The sequence below is a fragment of the Sinocyclocheilus rhinocerous genome, unplaced genomic scaffold, assembly GCF_001515625.1.
Source record: "Sinocyclocheilus rhinocerous isolate Xijiao unplaced genomic scaffold, SAMN03320098_v1.1 scaffold697, whole genome shotgun sequence".
Classification (NCBI taxonomy): Eukaryota; Metazoa; Chordata; class Actinopteri; order Cypriniformes; family Cyprinidae; genus Sinocyclocheilus; species Sinocyclocheilus rhinocerous.
The window spans coordinates 46379-73698 of record NW_015664033.1 but is presented as its reverse complement, the minus strand read 5'-3'; the positions used below and the strand labels follow the sequence as shown (position 1 = coordinate 73698).

Below are 27320 nucleotides of genomic sequence, written 5' to 3'. Positions count from 1 at the left end.
CACTCTATTATTAATCCCTCATGACATTTAAAATTGAAAATATTTTTATTTTTTAAAGCTAATAGCAGTCACCCTTGCTGGACCTGTTTTGTCCCACGTCTCAAGAATGACTGAGTATAGTTTGTATGGGTGATGAACGATGACAATTTTATTTTTGGATCAACTTCATTTAAGGAGTTTCCCCATTGTTTATTAACATTTATACCCCATTAACTCACTGAACGTCGTCGTGTTAAACAGTGACCGAATTTATTTCAGAGGACAGAGAAACTCAAGTGCAACACATGCTACTGTACTGGCATATCATAGTATAGTATGTGTTAAAGCCACTAGGTGGAGTTTACAAGTGCATCACGGTAATTCTATGAGCTAATTTAAGATATTCTGTCTGCTCACAAATTACAGCTGCTGCAAGACATGCTATAAACTAAGTGAAGCTTCCACTTAATAGTTTTCTTTGTAGGCTTTAGAAAAAAATAACACTTGATGAAGGGTTAATATATCACATTTACTGCAATGTGTCTGTTCCAAAATACAGGTTAGTCTCACTTGAGCTAATAAAATATTCTTTTAACTTTGGCTAATGTCAAATAGGGCTGGGAACACATATCTGGTTCGAAGGAAATTAAAAAATGAAGAAAATGGAAAAAAGAAGAAGCTCTTTAGCTCACAAAACCATTAGTAATAGAAACACTGTAATGTTTTTTTCACATAAATATTTAACAGTCAAATAGTAATTTCTATAAAATAACGAGATGCAATAGATGACTAAAAACAACAGTAAAAACAATTGCCATTTGAGTATCAAACACTAAGTTAGGTGATAGGATCTCCTATGCAGCAGTTCTACGATGCTTGTTGTAATGTTAACCATGTTTCAAAAAACTAGAATAGAACAGTTAAGGTAACTAGAAATGTTTTAACTGAACCATGTGACACGTACAGGACACCGTTAGGATTGCAGCCTTACTTGTAACTTACTGTAACAAAGAAAACACTTTCCTATGTGTTGAGCTGTTCTAATAGTGACCAAGACCTGCTAAGCTACAGCAAACAGAGAAGAGCATGCTGATTATTGTCTTAGGTTCCTTTGGGTGGGCTCCACTTCAAGGCCGTAGGGTCAATAGTCTTGTTGCTTCCACGTTTTGCCTCTTTGGTTTTCCAATCATCAATCAGATCCTAAAAAGCATTCAACCATTTAAATGCATTAAAACACACACACACACACACACACACACAAAATAATCAAAATAACAAGCCTGTAATTCATGTAAACAGTCTGTTGCTAAAATGACTACAGACATTACATTACAATTACAGTTACCTGTCTTTTTAAGATCAGGTGCTTCCCTTTCCAGTACTTCAGCATCTGGAGTGACTGTAAAGTGCTGACAATGTCTACAGGATTGACAGCTGTTTCTTGACTGATTTCTGCTCCCAAGTGTTAATATATGACAAAGAATGAAAACAATTATTCATAATATTAAGTGTTACATCCACAAATAGAAAAGGAAGATAAAGGAACACACACTACTGTTCAAACGTTTATGGTCTGCAAGATTTTTTAATGATTTTGAAAGAAGTCTCTTATGCTCACCAAAGCTGCATATTTATATAAATACAGTAAATATCGTGAAATATTATAACATTTATATTTTCGATATGAATACATTTGAAATGTAATTTATTCCTGATTGGAAAACGGAATTTTTAAGCATCCATTACATCTAACATTCTAAATGTCTTTATTGTCACCTTTGATTAATTTAATGCATCTATGCTGAATAAAATTGCTGAATTTATTTTTAAATAATTAATTAATAATTTTTTTCAAAGTACTGAACACAACACTAAGTACCTTTAATGGAGATCTCTTTGCCCTGGAAGTTGTTCAGGTAGCGCAGGAGCACTTCCTTCCAGTAACTCCTGTAACTGATGAGTCCCAGGTCAGAGAGAGGCCGTTCAGGGGAGCCAACCTTCTCCTCTACTTTGGACAGCAAGTAACCTGTGCAGAAACAAGCCATTCACACATTAACACATTCATGTCTTCCATTAACTGCAGCATCAAAAAGTGCACATGCCCATATGGTAAAAGAACTATTCTAACATGTTCTTAAATGTTTTTTTAAGACAAAATTACATGGTATAAATTATGTAGTCTATGACTGCAATTGTAACTTTAACATCACCATTTGAAATCTTCTTTAAGCTTAACACAGTAATGACATAACATATAAAAAGCATACAAATGTCTAGATCTACTGCACTCACTGAAATCAATCAGCATCTTGCCATAACCCTGCCTCATATACTGTGGCATGGTCAGGATGCAGGAGACATTGTAGTTCAGGAATGAATTCTTTTCCTAAACCCAGATATGTATTTTGATTACTACAAAATAATCAAGTGTGCATGGTAACTGAAGCTTAAGGTGCACTGGAGTCACTAACAGAGTACCTTGGAGAAATATCCTACAAGATGGCAGCCGGTATTGTCAACTTCAGTCATCACATAGAAGAGGAACGGCTCCACATCGTAATACAACGTTTTGTGGTCCAGGAAGAGTTTGGCAAGCAGGCACAGGTTTTGGCAATAAATCTGCAAAAGGCAAATGACAGTGTCAAGGCAGAATCAAGTACTGATTGCAAATTACTGACCTGCAGTTAGCCAATCCAAAATCAAGAGTCTTTGTTCTTGCCTTGTTCTTCTTGCCGTCCACTTCAAAAACAGATATAGCCCCTTTTCTGTAAATCTCATCACCTGGTGGATGTTTCCACACACATTTGGCCTGATTGAAAGTGAGGTAAGAAAGAGGTGTATGTGTGAATACAAAACACACACACTTATCAACATTTTGATTCAAGGTTGGACAAAACTTAAGAACAGAATCAGAACTGAAGAATTTTGAAGACTGAAAATTAAACCGTTATTAACTGAACGTGTGAAAGAGTTACCATGTGACGACGCAGAATGGTCTGACTCTTCATGTATTTGAGGCAGAACTCGCACATGTAGAGGCGGCCGAGGCGGGCGTACTCTTCGGGGTACGGCGAGTGGTACCAGGTGTCCAGCTCGTAGCGGCCGAACACAATGGTCTTTATCATGTTGCCGCCCTCCGTGACCTGTCCCTGCAGCCGGAGTTTTTCCTGCAAGGACCAATGAAGGGTGGGAGAAACACAGGTCTGACTGGAGGGAATGACGGCACAGAGATAGAAGGAAAAACCCTGAAGCCTACCACAAGAAGATTCATGAATGAGGAGATTGAGGACGAGATCGAGAGATACTCTATAATTGAAAAGTTTGGGGACAGTAAGATTTTTTTTTTTTGAAAGAAAGAAAGAAAGAAATACTTTTATTCAGGAAGGATGCATTAAACTTGACTGTATATACATTGATAATGTTATAAATGATTTCTATTTCTTATAAACTTTCTCTAAACTTTCTATTTATCAAACGAACCAACAAAAATGACAGTATCACAGTTTCCAAACAGTACAACAGTTTTCAACATTGATAATAATAAGAAATGTTTCTTAAGCAACAAATCAGTATATAGAATGATTTTTGAAGGTCATGTGACACTGAAGACTAGAGTAATGACTGCTAAAATTTCAGCTTTGCCATCACAGGAATAAATTGCAATAGTAAAGTTATTTAAACAGTTCTAAATGCAGCCGTGGTGAACATAAGTGACTTTTTTCTTTTAAAAAAATATTACTGATCCTCAAACTTTTGAATGGAGGTGTACATTTTCAGAGACAGTACTAATTAATAAACAGAAGGCAATGTAGAAATTTAAGAGTTAAATTAAAAGTTAAAATAGAAATCAGCTGGAGAAAATAAGAAGGTGCATGTAATGCCTACTCAAGATTATTATTTTCTCTTTTTGGAACAGTTCAGCCAAAAATATTTCTGTTATTATTTACTCAATTTTGTTGTTATTTTCTTTTCAGTCAAGCTCTAGAAGATAATACTATACAGGACTGAAATGCCATGAGGGTTAGTAAATGTCAGAGTTTTCATTTTTGGAGCTGTTCCTTTAAGGTAGGACGGATAAAGTATGTTGCTTAAAACTTTGAGTAACACCCATATGCAACAGATGAGAGAATGGCAGCAGTTTGGGGGCTACAGTGGAAGAGAGCCCAGCGTAGGCCCATCGCAAAACCCAGAATGCAGTGGTGAGAAGGCTCAGCCCACCGCAATCTTTACAGATTCATGAAAAAGAGAGGGAAAAGGAGAAAACAAGAGGGAGAAAATGAGATGGGTCTTCTCTCTTACAAGATCGTCCGTGGCACATGCCTGGGCTTTTCTGAACAGCTCCAGGTCATAGTCACTTGTGATGTTCTCCAGCAGAGGCTCATGACTGCTGCCATGGGTCTGTTTGTGCTCCTGGAGAGAGTCAAACAACGAGAGCTCAGAAACCGATACATGTATCTGCTACGGGGTTTCTGCAAATATGGAGCATGTGACACTCACTGTATACTTGTCTTTTTGCTCTTTAAAAGGAGCAGAGTTTCTCTTCCTCCTCATCTCTGTCACCTTTTCTTTATATCGCAGCTGTCGCTCCGTTTGGGCCTGGAGGGGAGGTAACTCAGAGAATGTGAGCGCTAGTTGAGGCTCATTAACATGCCATGTTCACTGCACATAAAATCTGAAAGCAGCTTAGAGAATGTCAAACATTGGGGGGTCACTACTAAGGCACATACCGGTCCAAGGGGCAGGACGTTAAATACTCAGTGCGCAGCTTTACCTGTTGCCGAGCGGAATGCCGATTCTCATCCTGCCGCTGTGACAGCGTCCTCTCCTCCACGTGTTTGTCTCGAGAGCTTGCCTTCACCTGAGTAAAAGGTTTGATTTTTTGGTAAACCTTGCTGTTTAAGCACAATACAATCTGGCTAAAGGTTTAGTCAAAATGACACACAAAAGCATTACCTTACACTCATCTGCTGAAAGGTTATGGTACAGTGGACATCCAGATATTGAAAAGTGCCTTTCGTGTTTCCCTGTCAAATGTCCTGAAGGATGAATGAAGGTTGAACTTAAATGTTTAAGCATTTAAATAAGCCTGAACACAAAACAATCCTGCTAGATGAAAAGTAAAGCCACTATTAATACATAAATGAAACAAATACACTACCATTCAAAAGTCTGGGTTTTGTAAATTCATTGTTTTAAAAGAAACAAATACTTTTATTCAGCAAGAACACATGAAATGGATCAAAATGGACAGTAAAGCCATTCATAAGGACTACAAGAGTTTTCCAATATAAATAAAAGCTGCTCTTTTTAACTTCCTAAATATCAAAGAATGAATGTTTTCAACATTCATAAATAAAAACATGAATAATAAGAAATGTTTTCCAAGCACAAAATCAGTATATTATATTGATTTCTGAAGGATCATGTGACACTGAAGACTGGAGCAATGGCTGATGAAAATCCAGCTTTGCATCACAGGAATAAATTGCAATAAATGAAAATAGAATACAGTTATTTTTAATCATAATCACAATTTTACTGTATTTTTGATCATATAAATGCAGCCTTGGTGAACATAACAGACTTTTTTTTCCAAAAACAACAACAAATCTTACTCCAAGTTTTTGAATGCTAGTGTAAATATTCTTAACAATTAAGATGAAGGACCTGGAATCCAATTACCGAGTGAATTACAACCAGGTGTGGGGCACTTCATGTTAAAGTTGTAGCTCTCATGAAAGCGTCGTCGTTTGGGCCGGTGAGCAAGGCCGGATTCTTTCAGAGACAGCTCCTTTGCCAGACTCTCATCATGAGACACGTTTGGGCTGGACATGTCGATGTCAGACTCAGAGGAAGGAGCGTTGCCTGTGGGCGTCCTGGGTGGGGACTCATCATGGTCTGCGCTTTGTTTAATGCCTGGATGACCAACACAACAGAAAACAGGACTGAATGAAATCTAAGAATGGAATAAGGTGTATATCATTACATGAATAAATTGAAAATGGCAATAACTACAGAGAAAAGGAAGAATAAAACAATAAAAACAAGAGGAGGTTAAAGTGAAGGTGTAGTTAACCACATACCGTACAAACCATGTCTCTTAAAAGTTGAGATTAAAATAGCAATCACATCACATTACAAATAGTAATCTGTAGTATAAAACTTTTTTTGTATCAATGATGATCATTCATGTTAAAAATGGCATCTATTAATTATAAAATGTTGATTGTTGCTGTAATTCGTGACAATATTAACAAAATATTTTTGTTTACTTCAGATAAACTTTAATTTTTCGATCTAATTTTAAACTTAATTTTCTTCAAATTTAACACATCTTAAAAAACTGGATGCCTTTGAAAAAGAGGTTGTTTTATTGATGTTTAAACCAACATACTGTCAAAAACAGATTAAACGGAGCTAACTATTTTAGGGTGTTTTATTTTATTTATATATATATGTATTAAACAAAACCGAACAAATAGAGAGTGGTGCATATACAATCAAATGATAGCAAACTACAATAGAAAAAATAGGCAGAAGCCACAAAATTACATGAAATGAGATATTATGAAAGTCTAATGCATTACTTCAAATAATTACATTTTTAAATCTTAACAAAGAATTATGAAAATGATGTACACTACCATTTCAAGGTTTAAGGTCAGTAAGGTTTTTAACATGTTTTTGAAAGAAGTCTCTTTTGCTCAACAAGGCTGCATTTACTTGATCAAAAATACAGTAAAAACAGAAATATTGTGAAACATTATTACAGATTCAAATAACAGTTTTCTATTGTAATATATTTTAAAATGTAGTTTATTCCTGTGATGCAAAGCTGAATTTTCAGCGCCATTACTGCAGTCTTCAGTGTCACATGATCCTTCAGAAATCATTCTGATATGCTTATATGGTGCTCAACAAACATTTCTTATTATCAACATTGAAAACAGTTGTGCTGCTTAATATTTTTTGGATTCTTTGATTAATAGACAATTTCAAAACAAAAGAAAAAAAACATTCTTACTGACCTCAAACTTTTGAATGGTTAACATGTATGAACTGAGGAAAATCTGTGATGAGCCGTGAAGAAAATAAATAACTAAGCGAATGAAGAGAAGCACATGTGAGCAGAGCAAAGCATGGAGATACTCAAACGAGGGAAGGCATGAGTGAAGAACCATGCGGTTTTCTCCTCCTACCCCTCTCTGAGATTTCCCCATGCTGCTCTGTGTCTGAGCCAGAAGAGCGACTCTGCCGCAAGGGGTATTTCTTGGGCAAGTCTGTCACCCCCTGCTGTTGACTACGAGTCACGCGACGGGTGGAATAGTTCACCACCTCCTCTGAAACCGGGGCAGACGGGTTCCCCACAGGACTGGAATCTAGAAACAAAGCTCTCAGGTTTATTCGCTCATTCTTCTGTTATTTGTTCTCCATCCATCATGCTTCCTACCAGTCAACCCATTACCTAAGATGTAAACCTTTTTTTTTTATTAAGGGTAAAAAAAAAAATGACGTTAATATTTTATAATTTCATCATTCCCACAGCCCAAAGTCATTGTTAGCATCATTATTAGTAAATCTATACTTTTACTGAAGAGCTCTAAGTAAGTGATCAGTCTTACCTTGCGAGTTGCGGCTGAGGCGCAGTGAGGAGCGAGTGAGGCGGGTGCTTCTCACCGTGTGGATGTCACTCTCGGAGCTGTCTGTGTGCTCAGCGGAGAAGTCTGAATCCTCTGTACCTTCAGAGCTACTGCCCGCATTTCTCTAAGTGTCAAAAACATCCAAACCCACTCTGGTCACTGAATACAAATGAGATCTTAGTAACACTTTACAAAAAGGTCCCATTAGTTAGCATTAACTAACAATAAGCATAACATAATTGTTGTTAATACAAATGAAACTGTTCAATGTTAGTGCATCTTAGCTCAGATTGATTTTTAACAGATTCAACTTTTGATTTTAACAATGTATTCGTAAATGCTGAAATTAACACTAAGATTAATAATTGCTTTAGAAGTATTTTTAGTCTGTGTTTTATTTCACCGTAACTAATGTAATCTAAGGTTAGCCAATGGAATCTTATAGTAAATTGTTACAGTTATCTTTTTTATTGTTATACAGATACTGAAACAAATGAGAAAGAAATACTTTTAAAGGGATGATAAGCTTTTCATGAAAATGTACTCCACATTTTAAGCTTGATACCACTGTTAATTAGGGTAATTTAACTGTAACAAAACTCAAGTAGCGTCACATGACCTGTGAAAATGAACCTGGTGAGCCTTTCCTTATCTGCATTATATATGTAATAATGTTTGCTCATATTTTAATACAAGTTGAGAATTATAACTTTATTGTATTTTCTTTAATACCATGAAACTATACTAATAAAGTGTTACTGAGAAAATCTACTTTTTTTTTTTACACTGTGGTCACTGGTTTGATTGAATCAAAACATTTTAACTAGGTTAATATAAATATGGGCGTACAATGAACCAAAATTGAATAAAAAAAAGTAGGGGTGATCCGATTGATCGGCTACCGATCACTATCGGCCGATAATCACGTTGGGATGATTGATCGGCGGTCTCTAAAAGGCCGATCTCAAAAAAACGATCTCAAGCTGATGACGCTGCCGTCAGAGGTTTGGCACGACATTTGCAGTGGCACGTCTCAGTCTCTGTCTGGCGCGGGTGAAATAATTATAATGCTGAAGGTAAGTTTGTGATAACGTGAGAAAAGTAGTTTAAATGTTTTGCCACTTGCTTGAGCAACTTAATATATAAATCTAGAATTAAATGCAAAAGTAAAAAGCATTGAATGATGTGTTGCTTATATTTATTGTGTTTAAACATGTCTGTGAAAGATTGTATTACTGCACTGTGTAAAAAAAGAATTGCAATGCTGAAAAAGCATTTTCAGTGACAATGTTTAAATTTGAAATCAAACTAATGAATAAATGTTGTGTTTGTGGTAAACAGCCACGGATCAGTAGCGGACTCCTGTGTGAAAGCTGCTTCTTCTCTCACAAGAGACACCTAAGAGGGGAATTCCCCCCATTTTCAAAAATGAAATTCAGGCCCTGAATAAATGTCTAAAAATCCTGATTGAAGTATCACTATAAATAGTTATAAATGATAAAAAGAAGGCTTTAAAAAGACCGGTATCGGTGATCGGTATCGGCAGATACTGCTTTCTGTGATCGGCGATGGGTGATCAGCCTCAAAAATCCTGATCGGAGCACCCCTAAAAAAAAAGTAATGGGTTATGATGCTTTTAACACCCCTGTAGCTAATTTCTGGACCTCTCTCAATCCCCATTATTATTTTGAGTGAGTCTAATGAATCCTAATAGCACTGATCGAAAGAATATATATAGTCTCCTGACAGTAAATCTAGCTTTATCAGCATGTATGAAAACATGACTTGATATAAGGTAATTACAATGACTTGGAGAAAAATACCTTATTTTAGCATTTCCCTTTTCACAAAAACAAATGTCTGAATTGACGGAACAATAAATATGAACTTTTTGTGTATGCGCTCATTACATACGTGAAAACTTGTATTATGTAATTACACAGAGCATTCATTTTATAGTTTTGGCTACCATCTGCACATTCCACACACAAACAATTTAACTAGTCATTTGCTTATGATGACTGCGCGACCCCACGCAAACTGCTGGATCTCATGTATGTACACTATATTGCCAAAAGTATTGAGACACCCCCTTCTAATGAACAGGTTTGACTGCTTTAGTCATTTCCATGAGTACAAATCTCAATGTTTAAGCATATAACGATATTCTAGGGAATTGTGTGCTTCTAATTTTATACCAATAGTTTGAACAGGACCCTTTTTTATTCTAACATGACAATGCCTCTGTGTATAAGGCAACGTTCAAAAAGAAATGATTGATTCAGTCAGTGTGGAAGAACTTGAGTGGTCTGCAGAAACCCAGCTGAACACCTCTGGTGTGACTTTAAACGCTGACCTCGAACCAAAAACTCATCACCAAACACCAATGACTTGTACATACACTATATGGACAAAAGTATTGGGACACCCCACAGAAAAAAGCACTCCCAAAACTGTGGCAACAAAGATGGAAACATAATTCATGTATTTAAAAATTGTATTTCCATCTCTTTTGCAACAGTTTTGGAAGTGTCTAAAATGACTTTACTCATATGTACAAGTCATTGGTGTTTGGTGATGAGTTTTTGGTTCGAGGTCAGCGTTTAAAGTCACACCAGAGGTGTTCAGCTGGGTTTCTGCAGACCACTCAAGTTCTTCCACACTGACTGAATCAATCATTTCTTTTTGAACGTTGCCTTATACACAGAGGCATTGTCATGTTAGAATAAAAAAGGGTCCTGTTCAAACTATTGGTATAAAATTAGAAGCACACAATTCCCTAGAATATCGTTATATGCTTAAACATTGAGATTTGTACTCATGGAAATGACTAAAGCAGTCAAACCTGTTCATTAGAAGGGGGTGTCTCAATACTTTTGGCAATACAGTGTGTGTGTGTGTGTGTGTGTGTGTGAAGCGAGCAGGTGAAGGCTGGCTACACATAAACACGCAGGTGCGCGATGCTGTGCGCGATGTTCGCAGCTGGCCTGTAGGATGCAGTCATACCTTCCGCCGCGGCATTGCGCTTCTCCGCGGCGCTCTCTGCTGCAGACGATTCACGAGGTTTGATTTCTGCTGGATTTCTGAATGCAGTTAGATCGCCGAAACCTGTCGAAGGCTGCTTAAGTGATGCATCCCTGTGGAAGTGAGGGAAACATTCATGTGGTACAAGGAAACACTGCTTCATCACTGACAGTCATGGGTCATGACTGCGCGCGTGGTCTGTTTACACCCTCCACTTCCGGTACAAAATTCTAATGTAAGGGTCTCACGGAAAATGATAAAGACGAGGAAGTACCCATTGTTTTAAACAGACGTGGACGATTTATGTATGATTACCCTATTGTTAGCTGATTACAAATGTGTATCAGGTAAAACACAAAGAAAAGAGATATTATTAACGTTGTGCAGTTCCTGTGGTAATAGTTCTGTCGCTAGATGGCGGCACTAATGTCACTGTCTGATGAAGACATGTTAGCCTATTTTAAAGGGGTCATATGATGCTGCTAAAAAGAACATTATTTTGTGTATTTGGTGTAATGAAATGTGTTTATGCGGTTTAAAGTTAAAAAAACACATTATTTTCCACATACTGTACATTATTGTTTCTCCTCTATGCCCCGCCTTTTTGAAACGCGTCGATTTTTACAAAGCTCATCAGTCTGAAAAAGCGAGGTGTGCTCTGATTGGCCAGCTATCCAGTGCGTTGTGATTGGCCGAATACCTCAAGCATGAGACGGAAATGTTACGCCCCTCACATACTGCTGATGCCGTGTCCAGCCGGAGCGACGAGGCATAAACATTAAAACCCATTACAAACAAGGCATTTGTTGCATCCAGTGGGGACATAATTACGGATTATAATAACTTATACTGTCTTTTTACGCGTTGCGTTGCATCGCGCAGCGTAAACATAAAACCATGTCTGCACTTGTGATCAGAGAAATGACAAACAAAAAGTGCTAACTGCTCTTTACAGGACATCCAGACTTAAAACTGTGACATGTAAGGTCTCAGAGAAATTCACTAAAATATAATGTCCATTACAGAGGCAAAAACTCCATAGCTGGGTCTCAGGAGGATATAAAATTTTTCAAGCTCAATAATAATAATAATAATAATAATAATAATAATAATAATAATAAACAGTTTGATTAATAATATCTTTCAGCATAGTTTTTTTTTTTGAAAATCAGTGTCTCTGTAGGCACATTGAACAACATTTGTCTATTATAGAGGGGCGTGTTGTCACATTATATGGGGTAAGTTGTCACAACTAAACCTGCCATTGAACAGTTTATTATAAGCTTGATAAAACACAAACATAAAAAAAAGATAAAACAAACAATTTATCACAGCATAAATATAAAAGGTAACAAAAAAATCAAACAATAATGTTAGCCAGCAGATACTATAAAATATACCATATAATATGTATGTACATTTTGACTGAAAACCATATAATTATAGCTCTTTGATCTCTTTTCATCATGACACACTTATATTATTTATTACATTATATAATATTTTACATTAATTATTATATATAGCATTGGATATTCCTGATGATATCTCGGCTTAATTCACTTTGCATACATTAAAATCAAAACATATCAAATAATCTTTGGTTTTCAAGAATAATACTTGCATTTAAATATTTTAAAACAGGCAAAGTGAGGAAAATGGTTAATACAGACTTAATTGCATGCAGACTTAAATATAATCTCAGAATGTGTTTTTCGAGTTTAATATGCTTTCATTCTGTGGTATACATTTGCTAATGTGCTTATGCAGTAAGGTACAAAACATATTGTGGTTAGAGGCACAGTGGCGCTCTTACAGAAAGAAAGTGCATAGAAGAGCGCATGAGTGCTTGTGGGAGGTCTGAATGAGTCTAAGAGGCTCAGGAGTGGCAGTGTTGCTGCTGTACAGGTCAGTCTGTAAATGGCGCTGTTTCCACAGTTCCTGTTTTTTTGCAGATCACCATGAATAGGCAAATGGAGGCTCAGCCCCAGGCCGAACAGGGCCCCGGTGTTGCGGAGGAGGCCAGCGAAGGGTGTGGTGTCCAGATGGACCCATTCAGGCTGAATGCACCACTTCTGTGCCTTCATTAGGCTCCAGTAGGGGTCTACTGAAGCAGCATCCAACAATGCATAAAGCCCCAGCGCAATAAACACAAGACAGAGGATGGTGTGCACATAACTCTTCAAGCTTGCTGAATAGATCCAGGACACTCTATTAAAAGCCTTGGCCACAGCGATTCCTGTATTGTGAATGTGAACAATTACTTAAGAAACTGTATGTTGAAAGATCTTATTCATCTTGTAGGTAATTTTGAATGGCAGACTAATATGAAAAATATACAATGCAACTGACCCGAAACAACTCCCGCAATGACCTGATGTGGGAAATGAGCTGCAATGAAGACTCGAGAAAGACTGACACAAACCTGCACACCCCAGAAAAGGGCCCAAAGAAGACCCTGCAAGCACCTAGTATATGGCACAAATGCAAAGAAAGGAAAATGTTTATCATTAATATTAAATAGCAAAACATAGACATGAAGAATCTGGTTATTTTTCAAAATGACATTCAATATCTATATGAGTAACTGGCCCATCATCTACGCAAAATAATCTGCATCTTTACAATATACAACTTGATATGGTGATAAAACTGAGCTGCTAAGAAAAATGAGTTTACTAGTAGTTAATGAGGTATTTCCGCCCGACTGGAGGCTGGAAAGATTGTGATATGTTGTGCAAGGGTTTTCTTTCCTTCCTTTTTATCTCTCAATTGTTCTGGATGATTTCTTGTGACTGAGGAGCATTTCTATGCATTCGGTCTGGTATTATCTTGTAAATGAAGTCTTACTGAAGACTATATAAAAATATAAACAGGGCATAATCACTCACCATCTTTTTAGGGGGTCACATTCCTGCAAAATCGTCAGCAGTGACGTGACCATGGCATAGTAAACCCCTGCAGATCCCATCGCATGACCGGAGGGACTTCCTAGAAGAGCAGTCAGAAACCGCTATGAAGTCTGCTTTTGATTTAGTGTGTTGGTTGGTCTATATAAATACAATGAGAAACATAAGGAGACACTCACCAGGGCCGGTCTCGCATGTCATGGGGAACTGTTTGATTTGTGGTACAGTCAAGTTGCCATAATAAAGAGTTTCTTTAACCCACCAATAAGGACGCTCGCCAAACATAAGCCTGTTTAGTGATTTAATAAATAAATCTGATTAGGACCAGTGAAGATAAATTCATAGATATTCGATATTGAGATTTGTGATTATTCTATTATTTGTGACCCTGGACCACAAAACCAGTCATATGGGTAAATTTTTCGAAATTGAGATTTATACATAATCTGAAAGCTGAATAAATAAGCTTTCCATTGATGTATTGTTTGTTAGGATAATATTTGGCCGAGATACAACTATTTGAAAATCTGGAATTTGAGGTTGCAAAAAAATCTAAATATTGAGAAAATCGCCTTTAAAGTTGTCCAAATGAAGTTCTTAGCAATGCAAAAGATAAGTTTTTATATATTTACGGTAGGAAATTTACAAAATATCTTCATGGAACATGATCTTTACTTAATATCCTAATGATTTTTGGCATAAAAGAAAAAAAAAATCAATAATTTTGACCCATACAATGTATTTTTGGCTATTGCTACAAATACACCCCAGCGACTTAAGACTGCTTTTGTGCTCCAGGGTCACATTTATCCATTCAATCTGGCTCCAAATGCTTCTTTTAAGATAATAAAAAAAGGGTATTCATGGATATTTACAGAAGCAACAACAATACTTACCACTTGAGGACTAAGTTGAGCCAATCTCCCACAACAGCAACCCAGACCAGCTTTACTCCCACTGCTGATTGTAGATGAAACCAAATGGGAAAAAAGTATAAAAATGTTGTACGCAGGTCTGCCATTGTAGACACGAATGTAAACCAGCTTTGGGCATGTCCATAATGCGTCTGCAGGTATAACGTACTGCTGATCCCATAACCATACAAGACTTCCATTACTGCTCTCGGTCTGTTATAAAACAGCAATATTATGGATCCTCATTCATGTTTTCAGTTTTTGGGTAACATTATGAGTCTTAGCAGGCACAAGTAGCTATTTGTAAAATCTTGTAATCTTGTTTTCAGTGTCTTGAATCTGGATTGTCATCCCTGCGACGACCTGCATGAGTTCAGCCTGCTCCTTTTATCCATCCACTCAGTTGCCTGGTCACTGGGCACCACCTGAGCTTTGGACTCTCTGGAGTAAATAGAGGGGAAATTGTCTCCAAACATTAAAGTGTGGTCATTAAAGCGGGCATGTGTGGTGCATGTGTGTGAAGTGGCAGGTTTTGGGTGCTAAATTTAGCTCTCGATTACGAGAAGGACACTCACTAGCTGAATGAGGTGATGACATGCATTTGCATGGACACATTGGACTCTTGACTGTTCTCTAAAGTTGTTTTGTTAATACGAAAATGTGTTTATTTATGTGTTTATTATGTGTTATTGATGTGTTTTATTTTTATATACATCATAAGTCTCTTTTACTGCATTTATTGTTTGATCAAAACAAGTTGTTTAAAATCACAGCATTTATTTGAAATAGAAATCTTTTGAAACATCATACTGCAAATATCTTTACTGTCACTCTTGATCAATTTAATGCAACCTTGCTGAATAAAAGTATTCAATTTTTTCCTCTAAAAAACATACTGACCCCAAACTTTTGAGCAGAAGTGTATATATGTAATATGTAATGTGTATTGAAATTTGGGGGGAAATTATGTGCTTTGACAAGAAACTGACACAAATATTAAAGTAAAGTTAATTACATAAAATGTCATTCTCATCGTTCGTGTACCGTAGCTCAGCCCTGGTTCAGTTGTGTGGCCATCAAATGAAGAATTAGCAGGATATTATTAGAGATTGACCGAGACCTTCACATAACACTGTTTACCTTGACTTGACATAATGGTTAATTTCCAGCAAACTCTAGAGGCCTGTTCGTGCGAAGCCTCACGACTTTGTGAGATGGCACATTTTCCATTGGCTTCCAGAACTTCTGAGAGCTGTCACTATAGAACGACTCAACCATGTGGAAAAACAAAGATGGAACATGTCCAGAGCAGACTGTAAACAAGAACACTGCCTGCAGGGTGTTAAGAGCTCCACAGTGTTTACAGATGCCATCTCCACATAGACCCATCAGCCTAGTCATGTGAAGCATATACAGTATGTAGGGATGGGCAGTATTTCAGATACATGTATTTAAAATACCTATTTGAAATACAAAATACTATTTTGTATTTTGTATTTGAAAGCCTTCGGCAAAAATCAAATGTAATTTGTATTTAAATACATTTAAGATTAGTATTTGTGGTTTGGTATTTTATTTTAAAATACATTTTGATGTATCTTTGCCCAACCCTGACAGTATGTACATGCTATTACCATGATCAGAAGGCTCATTTGTGTTGTCTTCATGCATTTAAGCATGCTTTGCATTTTGAGTTCTGCTGTTAAACATGCGATCTTGCATTTAGGTCTACTGTAGTTCAATATTCTGTTGAACCAAATGTAGCTCACAAACACAGGAAGACATACAGGAAGTGCTCAGTTCTTTAAGGGCAGTCCAATCTCACGCCCTCTGGTCACGTCCTATCTCAGAAGTCTTTCCCCCTGAAACCAAAACAACAATGGCCAGTTCCTGTGGGCATACAGCTTTGAAAATAAACACTGCATGCTTTCGACCACATATTCTACTGAATTGTGCGCATTATGCTGGTCTAATAAAGGAGATATTCTAGTGAGAAAGCAGATAGTCATAAACATAAAAAAAGTAGATTGTATATATAACATCTGTCTCAGGGCATGTTGGATATGTTAATATAGCAGTAATTTTGTTAACATTACTCAGATGTAGTTTTTGCTTTAACTTTGTGTGGTTATTCTTTAGACCAGGGGTGCCCAAACTCGGTCCTGGAGGACCGGTGTCCTACAGAGTTTAGCTCCAACTTGCCTCAACACACCTGCCTTTAAGTTTCTAGTATGCCTAGTAAGAGCTTGATTAGCTGGTTCAGGTGTGTTTAATTGGGGTTGGAGCTAAACTCTTCAGGACTCCGGCCCTCCAGGACCGAGTTTGGACACCCCTGCTTTAGACGTTAATATAGATATGTTGTATTTGATTGTGTCAATACATTTGAACTCTATGTTTGTTTACTTGTGTGTTTGCTTTTGCATATCATCACTAATCATGAATCAAAAATAATACCATATAATAAATGTACGTCCATTTTGACTGAAAACCATAAAATTATAGCTCTTTGATCTCTTTTCCTCATGACACACTTATATTATTTATTACATTATATAATATTTTACATTAATTATTATATATAGCCTTGGATATTCCTGATGATATGCGATATGTTTTTTAATCTGGGACCTAAGTTTTTTCACATCATTTTGGGGTTGTCTTTACACATGCAGTCTTTGCCTGTGGTTCACCGCTGAATTGCACTGTCTAAATATGCAGCCCAATTTGGAAATTTGGATCTGTATTCTTGGGAGTGCTGGGAATGTTAAAGGAGCAGTAGTAGAGCTTGTGCAACTCTTGGAACCTATGGAATTTTAAGCACAAGCCAGAATACATTACTCTTTCTGGGATTTCTTGGAATTCTTGCAATACATGATACACAACCACTTATCATCCCTCCTGTGAATCTACAGCCTGGGAAACATGGCAAAGCTTAATAAGTTGATGCTGTGCTCTGTGAAACACATTTTAACACAGTACTGCAATAATATTCATAAGCTGCAAGTAAAGTTTGCATAGGGTGCTGGATAAAATCTTCAAATAAAACTTATAGAAATGTATTACAGTCCCAAAGTATTCATTTGCAACTTCCTTTGCACTCCTACATTGTTTTTCTAAGCACTAAAAATAAACATAATTTTTTTCTGCGACAGTGTTTATAGTTTCAAAACAGACTGATAGAGCTACAGAGTTCATTGGCTGAGAATTATGTGAAGATGTACCAGTCCACTAAAGGCCATTTCACAATGCACCGAAAGACAAACAGCAATGGACACATTTGTTGGGTTTTGTCGGATCGGTGTGTTACACATGTTGGTGTCTGATGGCATTGGTTGGTGCTTAAATGTTAATCCAAACAGCATATTTCCTTTTTTTATTATTAAATTAAATTTTGAATGCCAGTATTTTAAATAAAAATCACAAAGAACAAAATACTTTTTGAAACACTGTATGTGTGAAGACCATAGCAGAACCATGATGTGCTGATATTTGTTTTACTCAGGTCTCTGTATATCGATAGATCTGCCTGTTCTTTGTCAGCAACACCTTGTTCATAACTCTGACAGTCCACTTTAAGTTCACTCCAGCAAGTAACAAACACAGCAGATACTCTAATTATATAGCCTTGCTTTGTTTGTTCAGAACACCAGTTTGTCTGTTTGTGACTATAAACTGTGTTATTGTTTGTAACTGTTTGAAATGACATGTGAGACACATTGTTTAAATCTGAGAGATCACAGCACATATAGGGCTTGCACACTGATAAATTATTTTACCTTATAGGGGAGATTGGGCTAGTTGTCACACAGGGTGGTTATTACAAGGGCTGTAGGCCTATATTACTAACTATACACAAATTGTGTTGGTCATTTCAGGGCAAGTTGTCACAGTTTATTAGGGCAAGTTTTTCTTGTGGTTTTAAATGTATGCAGTTGATTAAATAACAGTATTTCTCAGCCACAATAATGGTTTGAGATTTATGCATGTTGCTTTCTATTTTTTGCTGTTGCTGTTATAATGGTAATGGTTGAAATGTGCAATACATTTTTGTGGTCAGTACTATTTAAAAAAAGAAAAGAAAAAAAGAGAGTAGAAAGTGAGTCTAAAGCCATTGGTCTCTCCCCTACAGTATCTCACATATATGGGAGGGAGGTAAAGTATGTATAAACTAAGATAACATGGACATAACTGGCATGGCTGCTGCTCTCCAAATGTACCATCTGGAATTCATTGACTGCTGACATCTTGACAGAATAGCTGTATATGTATGTATGTGTATTTGTGAGGGAAGGGTGTCTGTTTGAGACACAGAAAGAGAGAAAACGAGTTGGAATTTGTTTAATATGTATACATGCATCAATCTTTATATACTTTGAAATGAGAGGCAGCTGGGAGACAAACAATCATCAATCCTTGAAGAAGTTTAGTGTACAATGTCAGTTCTCATAATTTATAGCCCTCCTTCAGGTCATGCTCTTAATAGGTTTGGATTCCTTATCTGTTCAGCTGTAAAACCAGGCCTGTGTTTTGCAATGCGTCTACTGTTGTCTAATTAAGGAATCTTCTTAGGCTTTGATTCAACAGAGCTGAACTGTCTCCTACAAGGATAGAGGACATGTGTAACAGGCCAAATAATTGTGTAACAGGCCAAAGGAGAGAGATATGCACTATTAATTGATTGCAGATGAACTTGTAGAGCATGACGATAGCAATGGTCGTGTGTTAAATTCTCAGTGTACTGAAAAATGTGTCTTGTCATGATGATTTGAAAGTTGCTCTTAAGCAGCAAGAGATATGCATTTTCAATATATAACAACACATTTCAGTCTGTTCTTTAAAGCTATCATATTCAGAAGACTTGGAATGTGGTGCATGAGTCATATGGACTCATTTAATGAAGTTTCAATGTAATTTTTTTTTTTTGTTCTTATTGGAACTGTTGAATGAAAAACATCTGCTTGAAGGTTATTTAAATTTCTTTGTGTTCCACAGAACAAATAACAGCATACAGATTAAGAACATTTGCATAAACATTGGTTTATGCAGGTTGCTCTGGATGCGAATGACTGATTGTTTTTTTAAACAATTTGTTTAAAACATATGTAACATGTAACTGTCATTTCTATGCTTGAAGCATGGACATGAAATGCTTATATCCAATTTATTTTTCCTTTATACCTTTCTTGGACATATTGCAGCATGTCCAGGCTGGTGATTCATATTGATAACAAAAGAAAAAAAAACATAAAATAAATCTGTACTCATTCGTTTATGATATGTCATTTCTGAGTGAACTAAAAGCCGTTCACACAAAGGATGATAACTATAACTATAAAGTTTTAATAATTCAAAAAGGTCATCGCACACATCGCAGTCCGAAATTTTTCGCACGTTAAAAAATAAATACGTTGTATTTGACACGTTGTGTCAATGACGTTTACACACTGCCTCCATAACTTTCGTCCGTCATAAAAAAATCCGGATCAGGTTCGATTTTCTGCGTTTTCGCATCCGTAACAAGCATTTTGATAGGAAAGGATGACGAATACGAAAACAAACGAAGAAACGCATACGAAAATTTTGGACTGTAAGGACCTTAACTCCGTGAGAATAGTCCATAACACAACTATAACGATAATGACACCCAGAAAGATATCATTGGAATCACTTTCAGAATTATTTTTTTCTGGCTGATGAGCCATAAAAACATTGACAGCCAATCAGAATCCAGCTGACTTTAAAGAGCTTGAGCATTTAAAGGGGTCATATGATGCGATTTAAATTTTTCCTTTCTCTTCTGGAGCTGATCCGTGCTGATTGCTGAGGAAATACATCAACTTCACGCTGTGGATCACCGGATCGGCTTTCACCGTGGACGAAGCGTTCTCAAGCCCGCCGTCCGTTTCTTACTCCAGCCCACCGGCCGCCGCTCACTCAAGCCCGCCGTGTGTGAAGCACACCTCGCTTTTTCAGACTGATGAGCTTTGTAAAAATCGACGCGTTTCAGAAAGGCGGGGCATAGAGGAGAAACAATAATGTACAGTATGTGGAAAATAATGTGTTTTTTAACCTTAAACTGCATAAACACATTTCATTACACCAAATACACAAAATAATGTTCTTTTTAGCAACATCATATGACCCCTTTAAAACAGCAGACAACAAGCTTATTATTAACAGCATGTTATACAAACCTTGTATAAAATTATGCCATTTAACAATGAAAGCATGAAAATATTATTACAACAACAACAACAAAAAAAGAAACAATATAGTGGTCACCCTTCACATTTTATTGCATGGATGAACATTTTCATAAAATAAGAGTGCATTCGGTGAGGTGTTTTATCAATCTATTTCAGTTTTCCTTAATCTCTCTTAGATAGAGTTTACACAGTATAATGAAAATGGCCCTTCACAAAAAATACACTGCCTAAAGAAAGGAAGGATATAACCTAAATAATATGCTAATTTAATAGTCTGAACTAATCACATCACACAATCATTTTGCTACAAACTTCATAATATTTACATAAAAAGCTACAAAAGCAGGAAACTGCTTGTCAAAATAACTATAAGTGAGTGAGGATGGATTATATACTACTGCAAATGTTTTAACAAGACTGTAACAGCATACATATATTACAATCTGAATTAAGATCCCTAATCAAACTTCATAACACCTTCAAAGCCGTGGTAAGTGAACGGCTCCAGTGTTGAACTGCATTGATCCTTTTCCAGACACGCCATTTTATTGTACTCACAGTCACTCTCAGAGCCTTGACCAAAATACACTCCATCAGGTGAGTGGATGGACGGATCTTCATTAAAATAGTTATGCGGCCTAAGAATGACACCGCCACCATTGCCTACAGTAACCGTGTTGGGGATGTCTTCTGCATGCGGAATGTGTAGGAAACCGGCGGTCACCCAGGCAACCAAGTCCTTTAGAAGACATAATGAAGTTTAAGTCATAATTTGCATTAAATAAAAGCATCTGATAAATAAAAACATTCTGATTAAGTGGTCCATTAATACCTCATTGACGATCATCTCATTATCTTCAATATATTTGCTGAAGTCAACATATGGGGACCACATGTAATTCTGACTGTACAGACTGCTACTAGTCTGCTCTTCATCTTTATGCTTGGTTATAGCAACTTTATACCTAGAAGAAAGAAAGAAAGCAAATGGGAGAGAAGCTAAAGCAATAAATAATACATATGAAACTACTTCCTCTCAGTATTGTGTGCATGACTCAAAACACTTACCGAGCCCAGGACATGGACCTCTCTGTGGACTCACTTTCAGGGAGGGGATCTCCAGCAAAGCTCACCACCTGAAGCCTGTAAGAGCGATGGTGGCCCCAGCGATTAGTCTGATTACTGGCTATATGAAGGTAACGGGGTGTTTTGGCACCATGAAGCATCGCTGCTTCTTTTTCTGTCTTGATTTGCTGCTCCACCAGTTGTGGTATCTTTGCTTTCTCTGAGGGCATCCATGGTAATGGCACTTCCTTATACACCATGTCTTTAGTCTGAAATATATTCTTCACACCTTTTAAAAAAGAAAGAACAATTTTTAAAACTGTTTTGTGACTTTTAAAAGTTTTTCCATTTAAAAATGTCCATGTTATTCGTTGCAAGCTGATGGAATTTAACTTGGAATTTCTATATTGTCAGTTCTATGTGAGATAATTTTCATTATGACCAAAATGAAGGGATCCACAGAAGAAAGACCCTTGTGAGATTCTTAAAGGGATAGTTGACCCAAAAACATAAAACAGTCCGTCATAATTTACTCTTCATATTGTTCCAGATCTGTATGGTGTTCTTAAGACATAATGAAAAATGTAAGTTATTTGTCCATAAAATGACTTATATAATTAAATTTATATTTTGGGCAAATTATCACTTTGATAATATGAAATATGATTTCTAAATACTGATGAGTGAACAACATTAATATCCTTACTTCTTTCATCTGTATTTGAAATACCTGTGAGCCAGAAACAGGGTGTGGGTGACATTTCTGGGACTTATACTGTACGTCAATTGGCTCTTCTCAATTGCGGAATCAAGTTGAGCAACAGTCTGGCAAGTTGTCACATGTATCTTTATTAATCAGGGGCGTAGTTTGTGGGGGGGGGATAGGGGGAATAACCCCCCCAATAACCAAAACTAGCAAGTACAACCCTGTAAATTCGAGGCACAGGTAGCTTAGTCTTTTGTTCATCACCACTCACCTCCACACCAAGACAAACATAACTAGAAAGGGAGGGAGGGCTTCTGCCTGTCTGTGATGTGCATGTGCCGATCATTCAGGGTTGCCAGGTTTTCGCAACAAAACCCGCCCAATTGCTACTCAAAACTAGCCCAAAACTAGCCCAATCGCGGTGGGGATCCTCCAGTAAATTCGCATTCCAGGGGTTAAATATCACGTTATTAGGGTCGCTTCAACCCGCGACAACAGTGTTAAAGGGTTAGTTCACCCAAAAATGAAAATTAGGCTGCGTTTTACTCACCCCCCCAGGCATCCTAGGTATATATAACTTTCTTCTTTCAGACGAATCCAGTCGGAATTATATTAAAAATTGTCTTTGATCTTTCAAGCTGTTTCATGGCACTCAGCGGGCGTTGCATTGCTTCAGTCCAAAAGAACTTAAATAAAATTTGCCCATCCATAAAAAAAAGTGTCTCACACGGCTCCGGGGGGTGAACAAAGGCCTTCTGTAGTGAATCAATGCGTTTTTGTAAGAAAAATATCCATATTCAAAACGTAATAATCACTTGAATCTAGCTTGCGCTCACTGTTGTAGACAGAAGCAGTTCCGGGGGAATGACGAATGAGGTCGGCTTTGCGCATGCGCCATTCAGAAGTGATGCACTCAGAAGCGCAGGGGAGAGATCAAAACAAAACAACGGTCACTAATTAGAAGTACAAAACGAGGATTTGTAAAGAAGAATGATGACTTTCTTCTTTCAGAAGAATCCAGTCGGAGGTATATTAAAAATTGTCTTTGATCTTTCAAGCTCTATCGTTGCAGTCAGCGGGTGTTGCATTGCTTCAGTCCAAAAGAAGTTAAGTAAAAAGCGCCCATGCATAAAAAAAAAAAGTGTCTCACACGGCTCCGGGGGGTGAACAAAGGCCTTCTGTAGTGAATCAATGCGTTTTTGTAAGAAAAATATCCATATTCAAAACGTAATAATCACTTGAATCTAGCTTGCGCTCACTGTTGTAGACAGAAGCAGTTCCGGGGGAATGACGAATGAGGTCGGCTTTGCGCATGCGCCGCTCAGAAGTGATGCACTCAGAAGCGCAGGGGAGAGATCAAAACAAAACAACGGTCAAGAATTCGAAGTACAAAACGAGGATTTGTAAAGAAGAGTGTCAGAGTATTTCGATATAAGCCAAGAGGAGACTGGTTTTCCTTTGCTGAAGTAAGGAAACGTTGCTTCCTTTGATCCTGTAAACAAACGTTGGTTTTCACGAGACTCACTGGCGCATGCGCAGCACTGACCTCCATACGTCATCCGCCCCGAACTGCTTCTGTGTTCAACTGTTGGCGCAAGCTACATTAAAGTGATTATTACGTTTTGAATTTTTCTTACAAAAATTCAACAGAAGGCCTTTGTTCACCCCCCGGAGCCGTGTGAGACACTTTTTTTTAAGGATGGGCGATTTTTATTTAAGTTATTTTGGACTGATGCACTGCAACACCCGCTGAGTGGCATTAAAGAGCTTGAAAGATCAAAGACAATTTTAATATAACTCCGACTGGATTCGTCTGAAAGAAGACAGTCATATACACCTAGGATGCCTCGGGGGTGAGTAAAACACAGCCTAATTTTCATTTTTGGGTGAACTAACCCTTTAAAGTAGCCCAATTCCGCGGAAAACCGCGGACTTGGCAACACTGCGATCAATGTGTGTTACTCGACAGTCCCTTGACAGGGAAAGCTGTGCGCAAACAGATACACACACACGCGCACATATATAAATATATTCATTTATAAAAAATAAAAAAAAACACTCCCCAGAAAAAAGGGCACTTTCTCTCGAGGAAGAAAAAGGGCAGGGGCTCAAGCCCCCTTTGATGTCTATGTGTGCACGTGCCTGGATGATAGCACAAAAGACCATTTCACAAAAATAAATATATAAGCAAACAAACAAATAAAAAAAACCTTATGAGTGAGCATGACACGGGACTCTACTCAACATCTAAGTTTATTTATTTATTGGAAATGTTCAGCTGATATCTCCACTGATAAAAATGTAATTAAAGTGACTGTAAATAAAAGTGATTAGGCCTACTGTAACTTTAGTAAATGTGCTTGTTTATTTTAGCTCTTACCTAAAATATCCAGGTCGACTTTAAAATTGATAAAATGGGTGTGGATATTTCCAAGGACATTCTCTGCAACCTGGTGGCCGTACTGCAAATTTCCATCATCCTTATAGGAGGATGATATGTAGCCAGTGGCGTGAACTCTCGCTTCCACGGAGCCGCTTTGATAGAAAATAAAGTCCCATATGTAATCATAGTTCCCTATAGCAGTAATAGTGCGGAACACCAGCGCGCTGTTTGCCATCCCACCGTACCCGTTATGAAAGAAATCTGAGAAGTGTCGCCGCAAAGGTCGCCCAATGTCATGTTCAAAAACACAGATGGAGTTTCTGAAACGCTGCGTGATGTTTGTGTCAATATAGCGGTAGGTGTCTACATAGGTGGCTGCGTACGGACAGTCGACCCCACGCACGAGCTCGTGAGCAAAGCGACCGATCCCGATACTTGAGTCCAGGAACTTCGTGAGGATCATCCCAGGCGTAACAGAGCCGTAGACAGACATCGCCTCCTGCACGCTGAGTTCGTACGCAATCCTTTCTCCTTTAAAACGAACATCAAACACCCGCATCCCAGTCAGAGAGCTCAAGCCAAACGCAAAGCTCCAGTCCAGATAAATCACCTGGTTGTTTTTAACGCTGTAACGTTTCCCTTGAAGATAATACTGCTGTGGTCCTAAACCATAAGGTTTCTTTCTTGGCTTCAGCGAAGCGTGATTTGGGATTTCTTTGTAGACTATCTTTTTTAAACTACTAGCTTTGTATCTTGCCATAAATTCTTCAGTGCTGTTAAAGTATTGACCGTTGTACAACAACCTGTCAACAGTCCAGTTTGACGTGTTGCTGCTTTCGTGATTGACCAGGATCTCGAAGCCCACAGGATGGATGTACATGCCACTGAAATCGCGGAAAAAAGAGATCCAGGTCTTGCGTTCACCACTTTTGATGCCTCTCGGCATGCCTTCAAACGGCAGCAGTTGCCTTTGTCTTGGGATATAACCAAAACTTTCACTCAGAGGTTTTTCAAGTTTTTGGAAAACGTGACAAAGGAGCTTGAAGAGCTGCACATACTCTCCGATTGTCACCGTACGGGCTGTGAAGGGTAACTCCGAAATATTGTACTTCTCCTGAGTAACATCACGATGCTGCAGTCGACCAGATAACGGTCCCACCACGTACTCCTTCAGGTAACCGCGCTCACCATAGAACACAACGACGCTCGCTTCGCGGGGGGGTTTCTGTCCGCTGGAATCCAAGTAGCGCAGCACATCTGCCTTCCTCGGGAGCAAGAGGTCAATTAAAAAGAGGAAATTCTCCGAGGGCTTTGCCTTTAACAAATGGGAGATCTTTAAGTCTTTTTGGGCCCACATGTAGTCGCGAACAGACTTGTACTCCTCTGCTGTTAGGTCCGCAAAAACCAGACTTTTATCTGAGTGTGTCACTTGCAGAGACTCTTGCGGCTGCTGGGACATACATTTTGGAAGCCTATTTGAATTTAAGCATATCAACACGATGTTGATGATCACTGAGATAAGTCCCAGAAGTATCAGTAAGTATTTTAACAGAGAATTCATTATTGTAGCGACCAAGCCTCTCTTGTGCTTGAAGGCAACGCTCGCGTCTCGAGCGTGAGAGTTCAGAATGGGTCTTAGATACTACAGTATGCTGGTAGTAAATGTTATAACCACACCCACCTGGGCTGCTCCCCTAAAGTTCACACACGACCCCAGTCAGGGGCGTAGCCATCATTTCAGAAGTGAGGGGGGACAGACACTGCATGGAGTGTTTTGCCCTCCGCGATGTTCATCTCGGCTTATTCTGTGTCCGAATAAAACATCAGATCATGCACAGACTATCCTGTCTCTTTGAATTTAAATCTATATTTATTCGCACCGGCTCTTGAAAACCTCTATGCGAACACACTTGCCCGAAAAAGTGCGGGGGACGAATTTACGTGATATTAAAAGTGGGGGGGACACGTCCCCCGCGTAATCTACGCCCCTGACCCCAGTGCTTTAACGCAATCGTGTTTATTCATTTTACACCAGTTCTATTTCAAGTGCATGAACCTATGAACAAATGTGCGTAATTTAGTGATTCTTGAATTTGTAGGTTTCAGCAGCACTCTAATTTGAATTTGCAACTTTTAAAAGCATGTCAGATGTAGCTTTTTATGTGAACGTTTCTTGACATTTGGATGAATCTAGTAGGCCTATAACATAATTAACCTTTAACTGTTAATGGATAGGCGTAAAAGCTGATTAAATGGTGTATTATATATATGTATATATATATATATATTTTTTTTTTACTTTTACTTTAAAAAAAAATTACTTTTACTTGCAGAATTTTAGTTAAATTGGTACTAAAGTACTATTGGACTAATTTGAAGCAAGCATATTGAACAAGCAATGCTAACTCAACAAGCAATGTGAAATGAGCACTCTTAACACTCTCAGCCTGTGGAATTCCAGGCATTAGTGATGTCCGGTTCGCGAAGGAATCGT

The 27320-nt window shown here is 37.8% G+C and overlaps 3 protein-coding genes across 5 annotated transcripts; all 3 read right to left on the bottom strand.

The window, feature by feature from the left end:
- Nucleotides 1–924: 924 nt before the first annotated feature.
- Nucleotides 925–10881, bottom strand: LOC107729527 (histone acetyltransferase KAT7-like). 3 transcript variants are annotated; one of them, XM_016540072.1, is made up of 15 exons: nucleotides 10626–10880; nucleotides 7602–7743; nucleotides 7179–7358; nucleotides 5662–5895; nucleotides 4933–5015; nucleotides 4751–4837; nucleotides 4477–4575; nucleotides 4279–4389; nucleotides 2955–3146; nucleotides 2699–2788; nucleotides 2458–2598; nucleotides 2272–2365; nucleotides 1859–2005; nucleotides 1325–1431; nucleotides 925–1179 (listed from the first exon to the last, which is right to left on the bottom strand). In XM_016540072.1, the coding sequence occupies exons 1-15, from the start codon at nucleotides 10638–10640 to the stop codon at nucleotides 1081–1083; spliced, it is 1821 nt and encodes a 606-aa protein (XP_016395558.1). In that variant the 5' UTR covers nucleotides 10641–10880; the 3' UTR covers nucleotides 925–1080. The 3 variants fall into 3 exon arrangements, with proteins under 3 accessions (XP_016395558.1, XP_016395559.1, XP_016395560.1); XM_016540073.1 differs by having other exon boundaries at nucleotides 4300–4389; XM_016540074.1 differs by lacking the exon at nucleotides 7179–7358 and having other exon boundaries at nucleotides 10626–10881.
- Nucleotides 10882–12364: 1483 nt separating this feature from the next.
- g6pc1b (glucose-6-phosphatase catalytic subunit 1b) lies at nucleotides 12365–14690 on the bottom strand. Its single transcript, XM_016540075.1, has 5 exons — nucleotides 14449–14690; nucleotides 13732–13841; nucleotides 13535–13634; nucleotides 12996–13111; nucleotides 12365–12882 (listed from the first exon to the last, which is right to left on the bottom strand). The coding sequence occupies exons 1-5, from the start codon at nucleotides 14664–14666 to the stop codon at nucleotides 12365–12367; spliced, it is 1062 nt and encodes a 353-aa protein (XP_016395561.1). The 5' UTR covers nucleotides 14667–14690.
- Nucleotides 14691–20744: 6054 nt separating this feature from the next.
- aoc2 (amine oxidase copper containing 2) lies at nucleotides 20745–26466 on the bottom strand. Its single transcript, XM_016540125.1, has 4 exons — nucleotides 24824–26466; nucleotides 21741–22026; nucleotides 21505–21637; nucleotides 20745–21411 (listed from the first exon to the last, which is right to left on the bottom strand). The coding sequence occupies exons 1-4, from the start codon at nucleotides 26385–26387 to the stop codon at nucleotides 21130–21132; spliced, it is 2265 nt and encodes a 754-aa protein (XP_016395611.1). The 5' UTR covers nucleotides 26388–26466; the 3' UTR covers nucleotides 20745–21129.
- Between the last annotated feature and the right edge of the window lie 854 nt (nucleotides 26467–27320).

Coding starts and splice junctions, on each gene's coding strand:
- LOC107729527 (XM_016540072.1), bottom strand. Junction 5,896..7,178: donor TGGGGAAATCTCAGAGAGGG/GTAGGAGGAGAA, acceptor TTGGTCATCCAG/GCATTAAACAAAGCGCAGAC. Junction 2,006..2,271: donor CAAGATGCTGATTGATTTCA/GTGAGTGCAGTA, acceptor GTTTCTGCACAG/GTTACTTGCTGTCCAAAGTA.
- g6pc1b (XM_016540075.1), bottom strand. CDS start 14,666: ATGGAAGTCTTGTATGGTTATGGGATCAGCAGTACGTTATACCTGCAG. Junction 13,112..13,534: donor TGTGACCCCCTAAAAAGATG/GTGAGTGATTAT, acceptor GCCATATACTAG/GTGCTTGCAGGGTCTTCTTT. Junction 12,883..12,995: donor CATTGCGGGAGTTGTTTCGG/GTCAGTTGCATT, acceptor TTCACAATACAG/GAATCGCTGTGGCCAAGGCT.
- aoc2 (XM_016540125.1), bottom strand. CDS start 26,387: ATGAATTCTCTGTTAAAATACTTACTGATACTTCTGGGACTTATCTCA. Junction 22,027..24,823: donor AGTCGACCTGGATATTTTAG/GTAAGAGCTAAA, acceptor CTTTTTTAAAAG/GTGTGAAGAATATATTTCAG. Junction 21,638..21,740: donor AGGTCCATGTCCTGGGCTCG/GTAAGTGTTTTG, acceptor TCTTTCTTCTAG/GTATAAAGTTGCTATAACCA.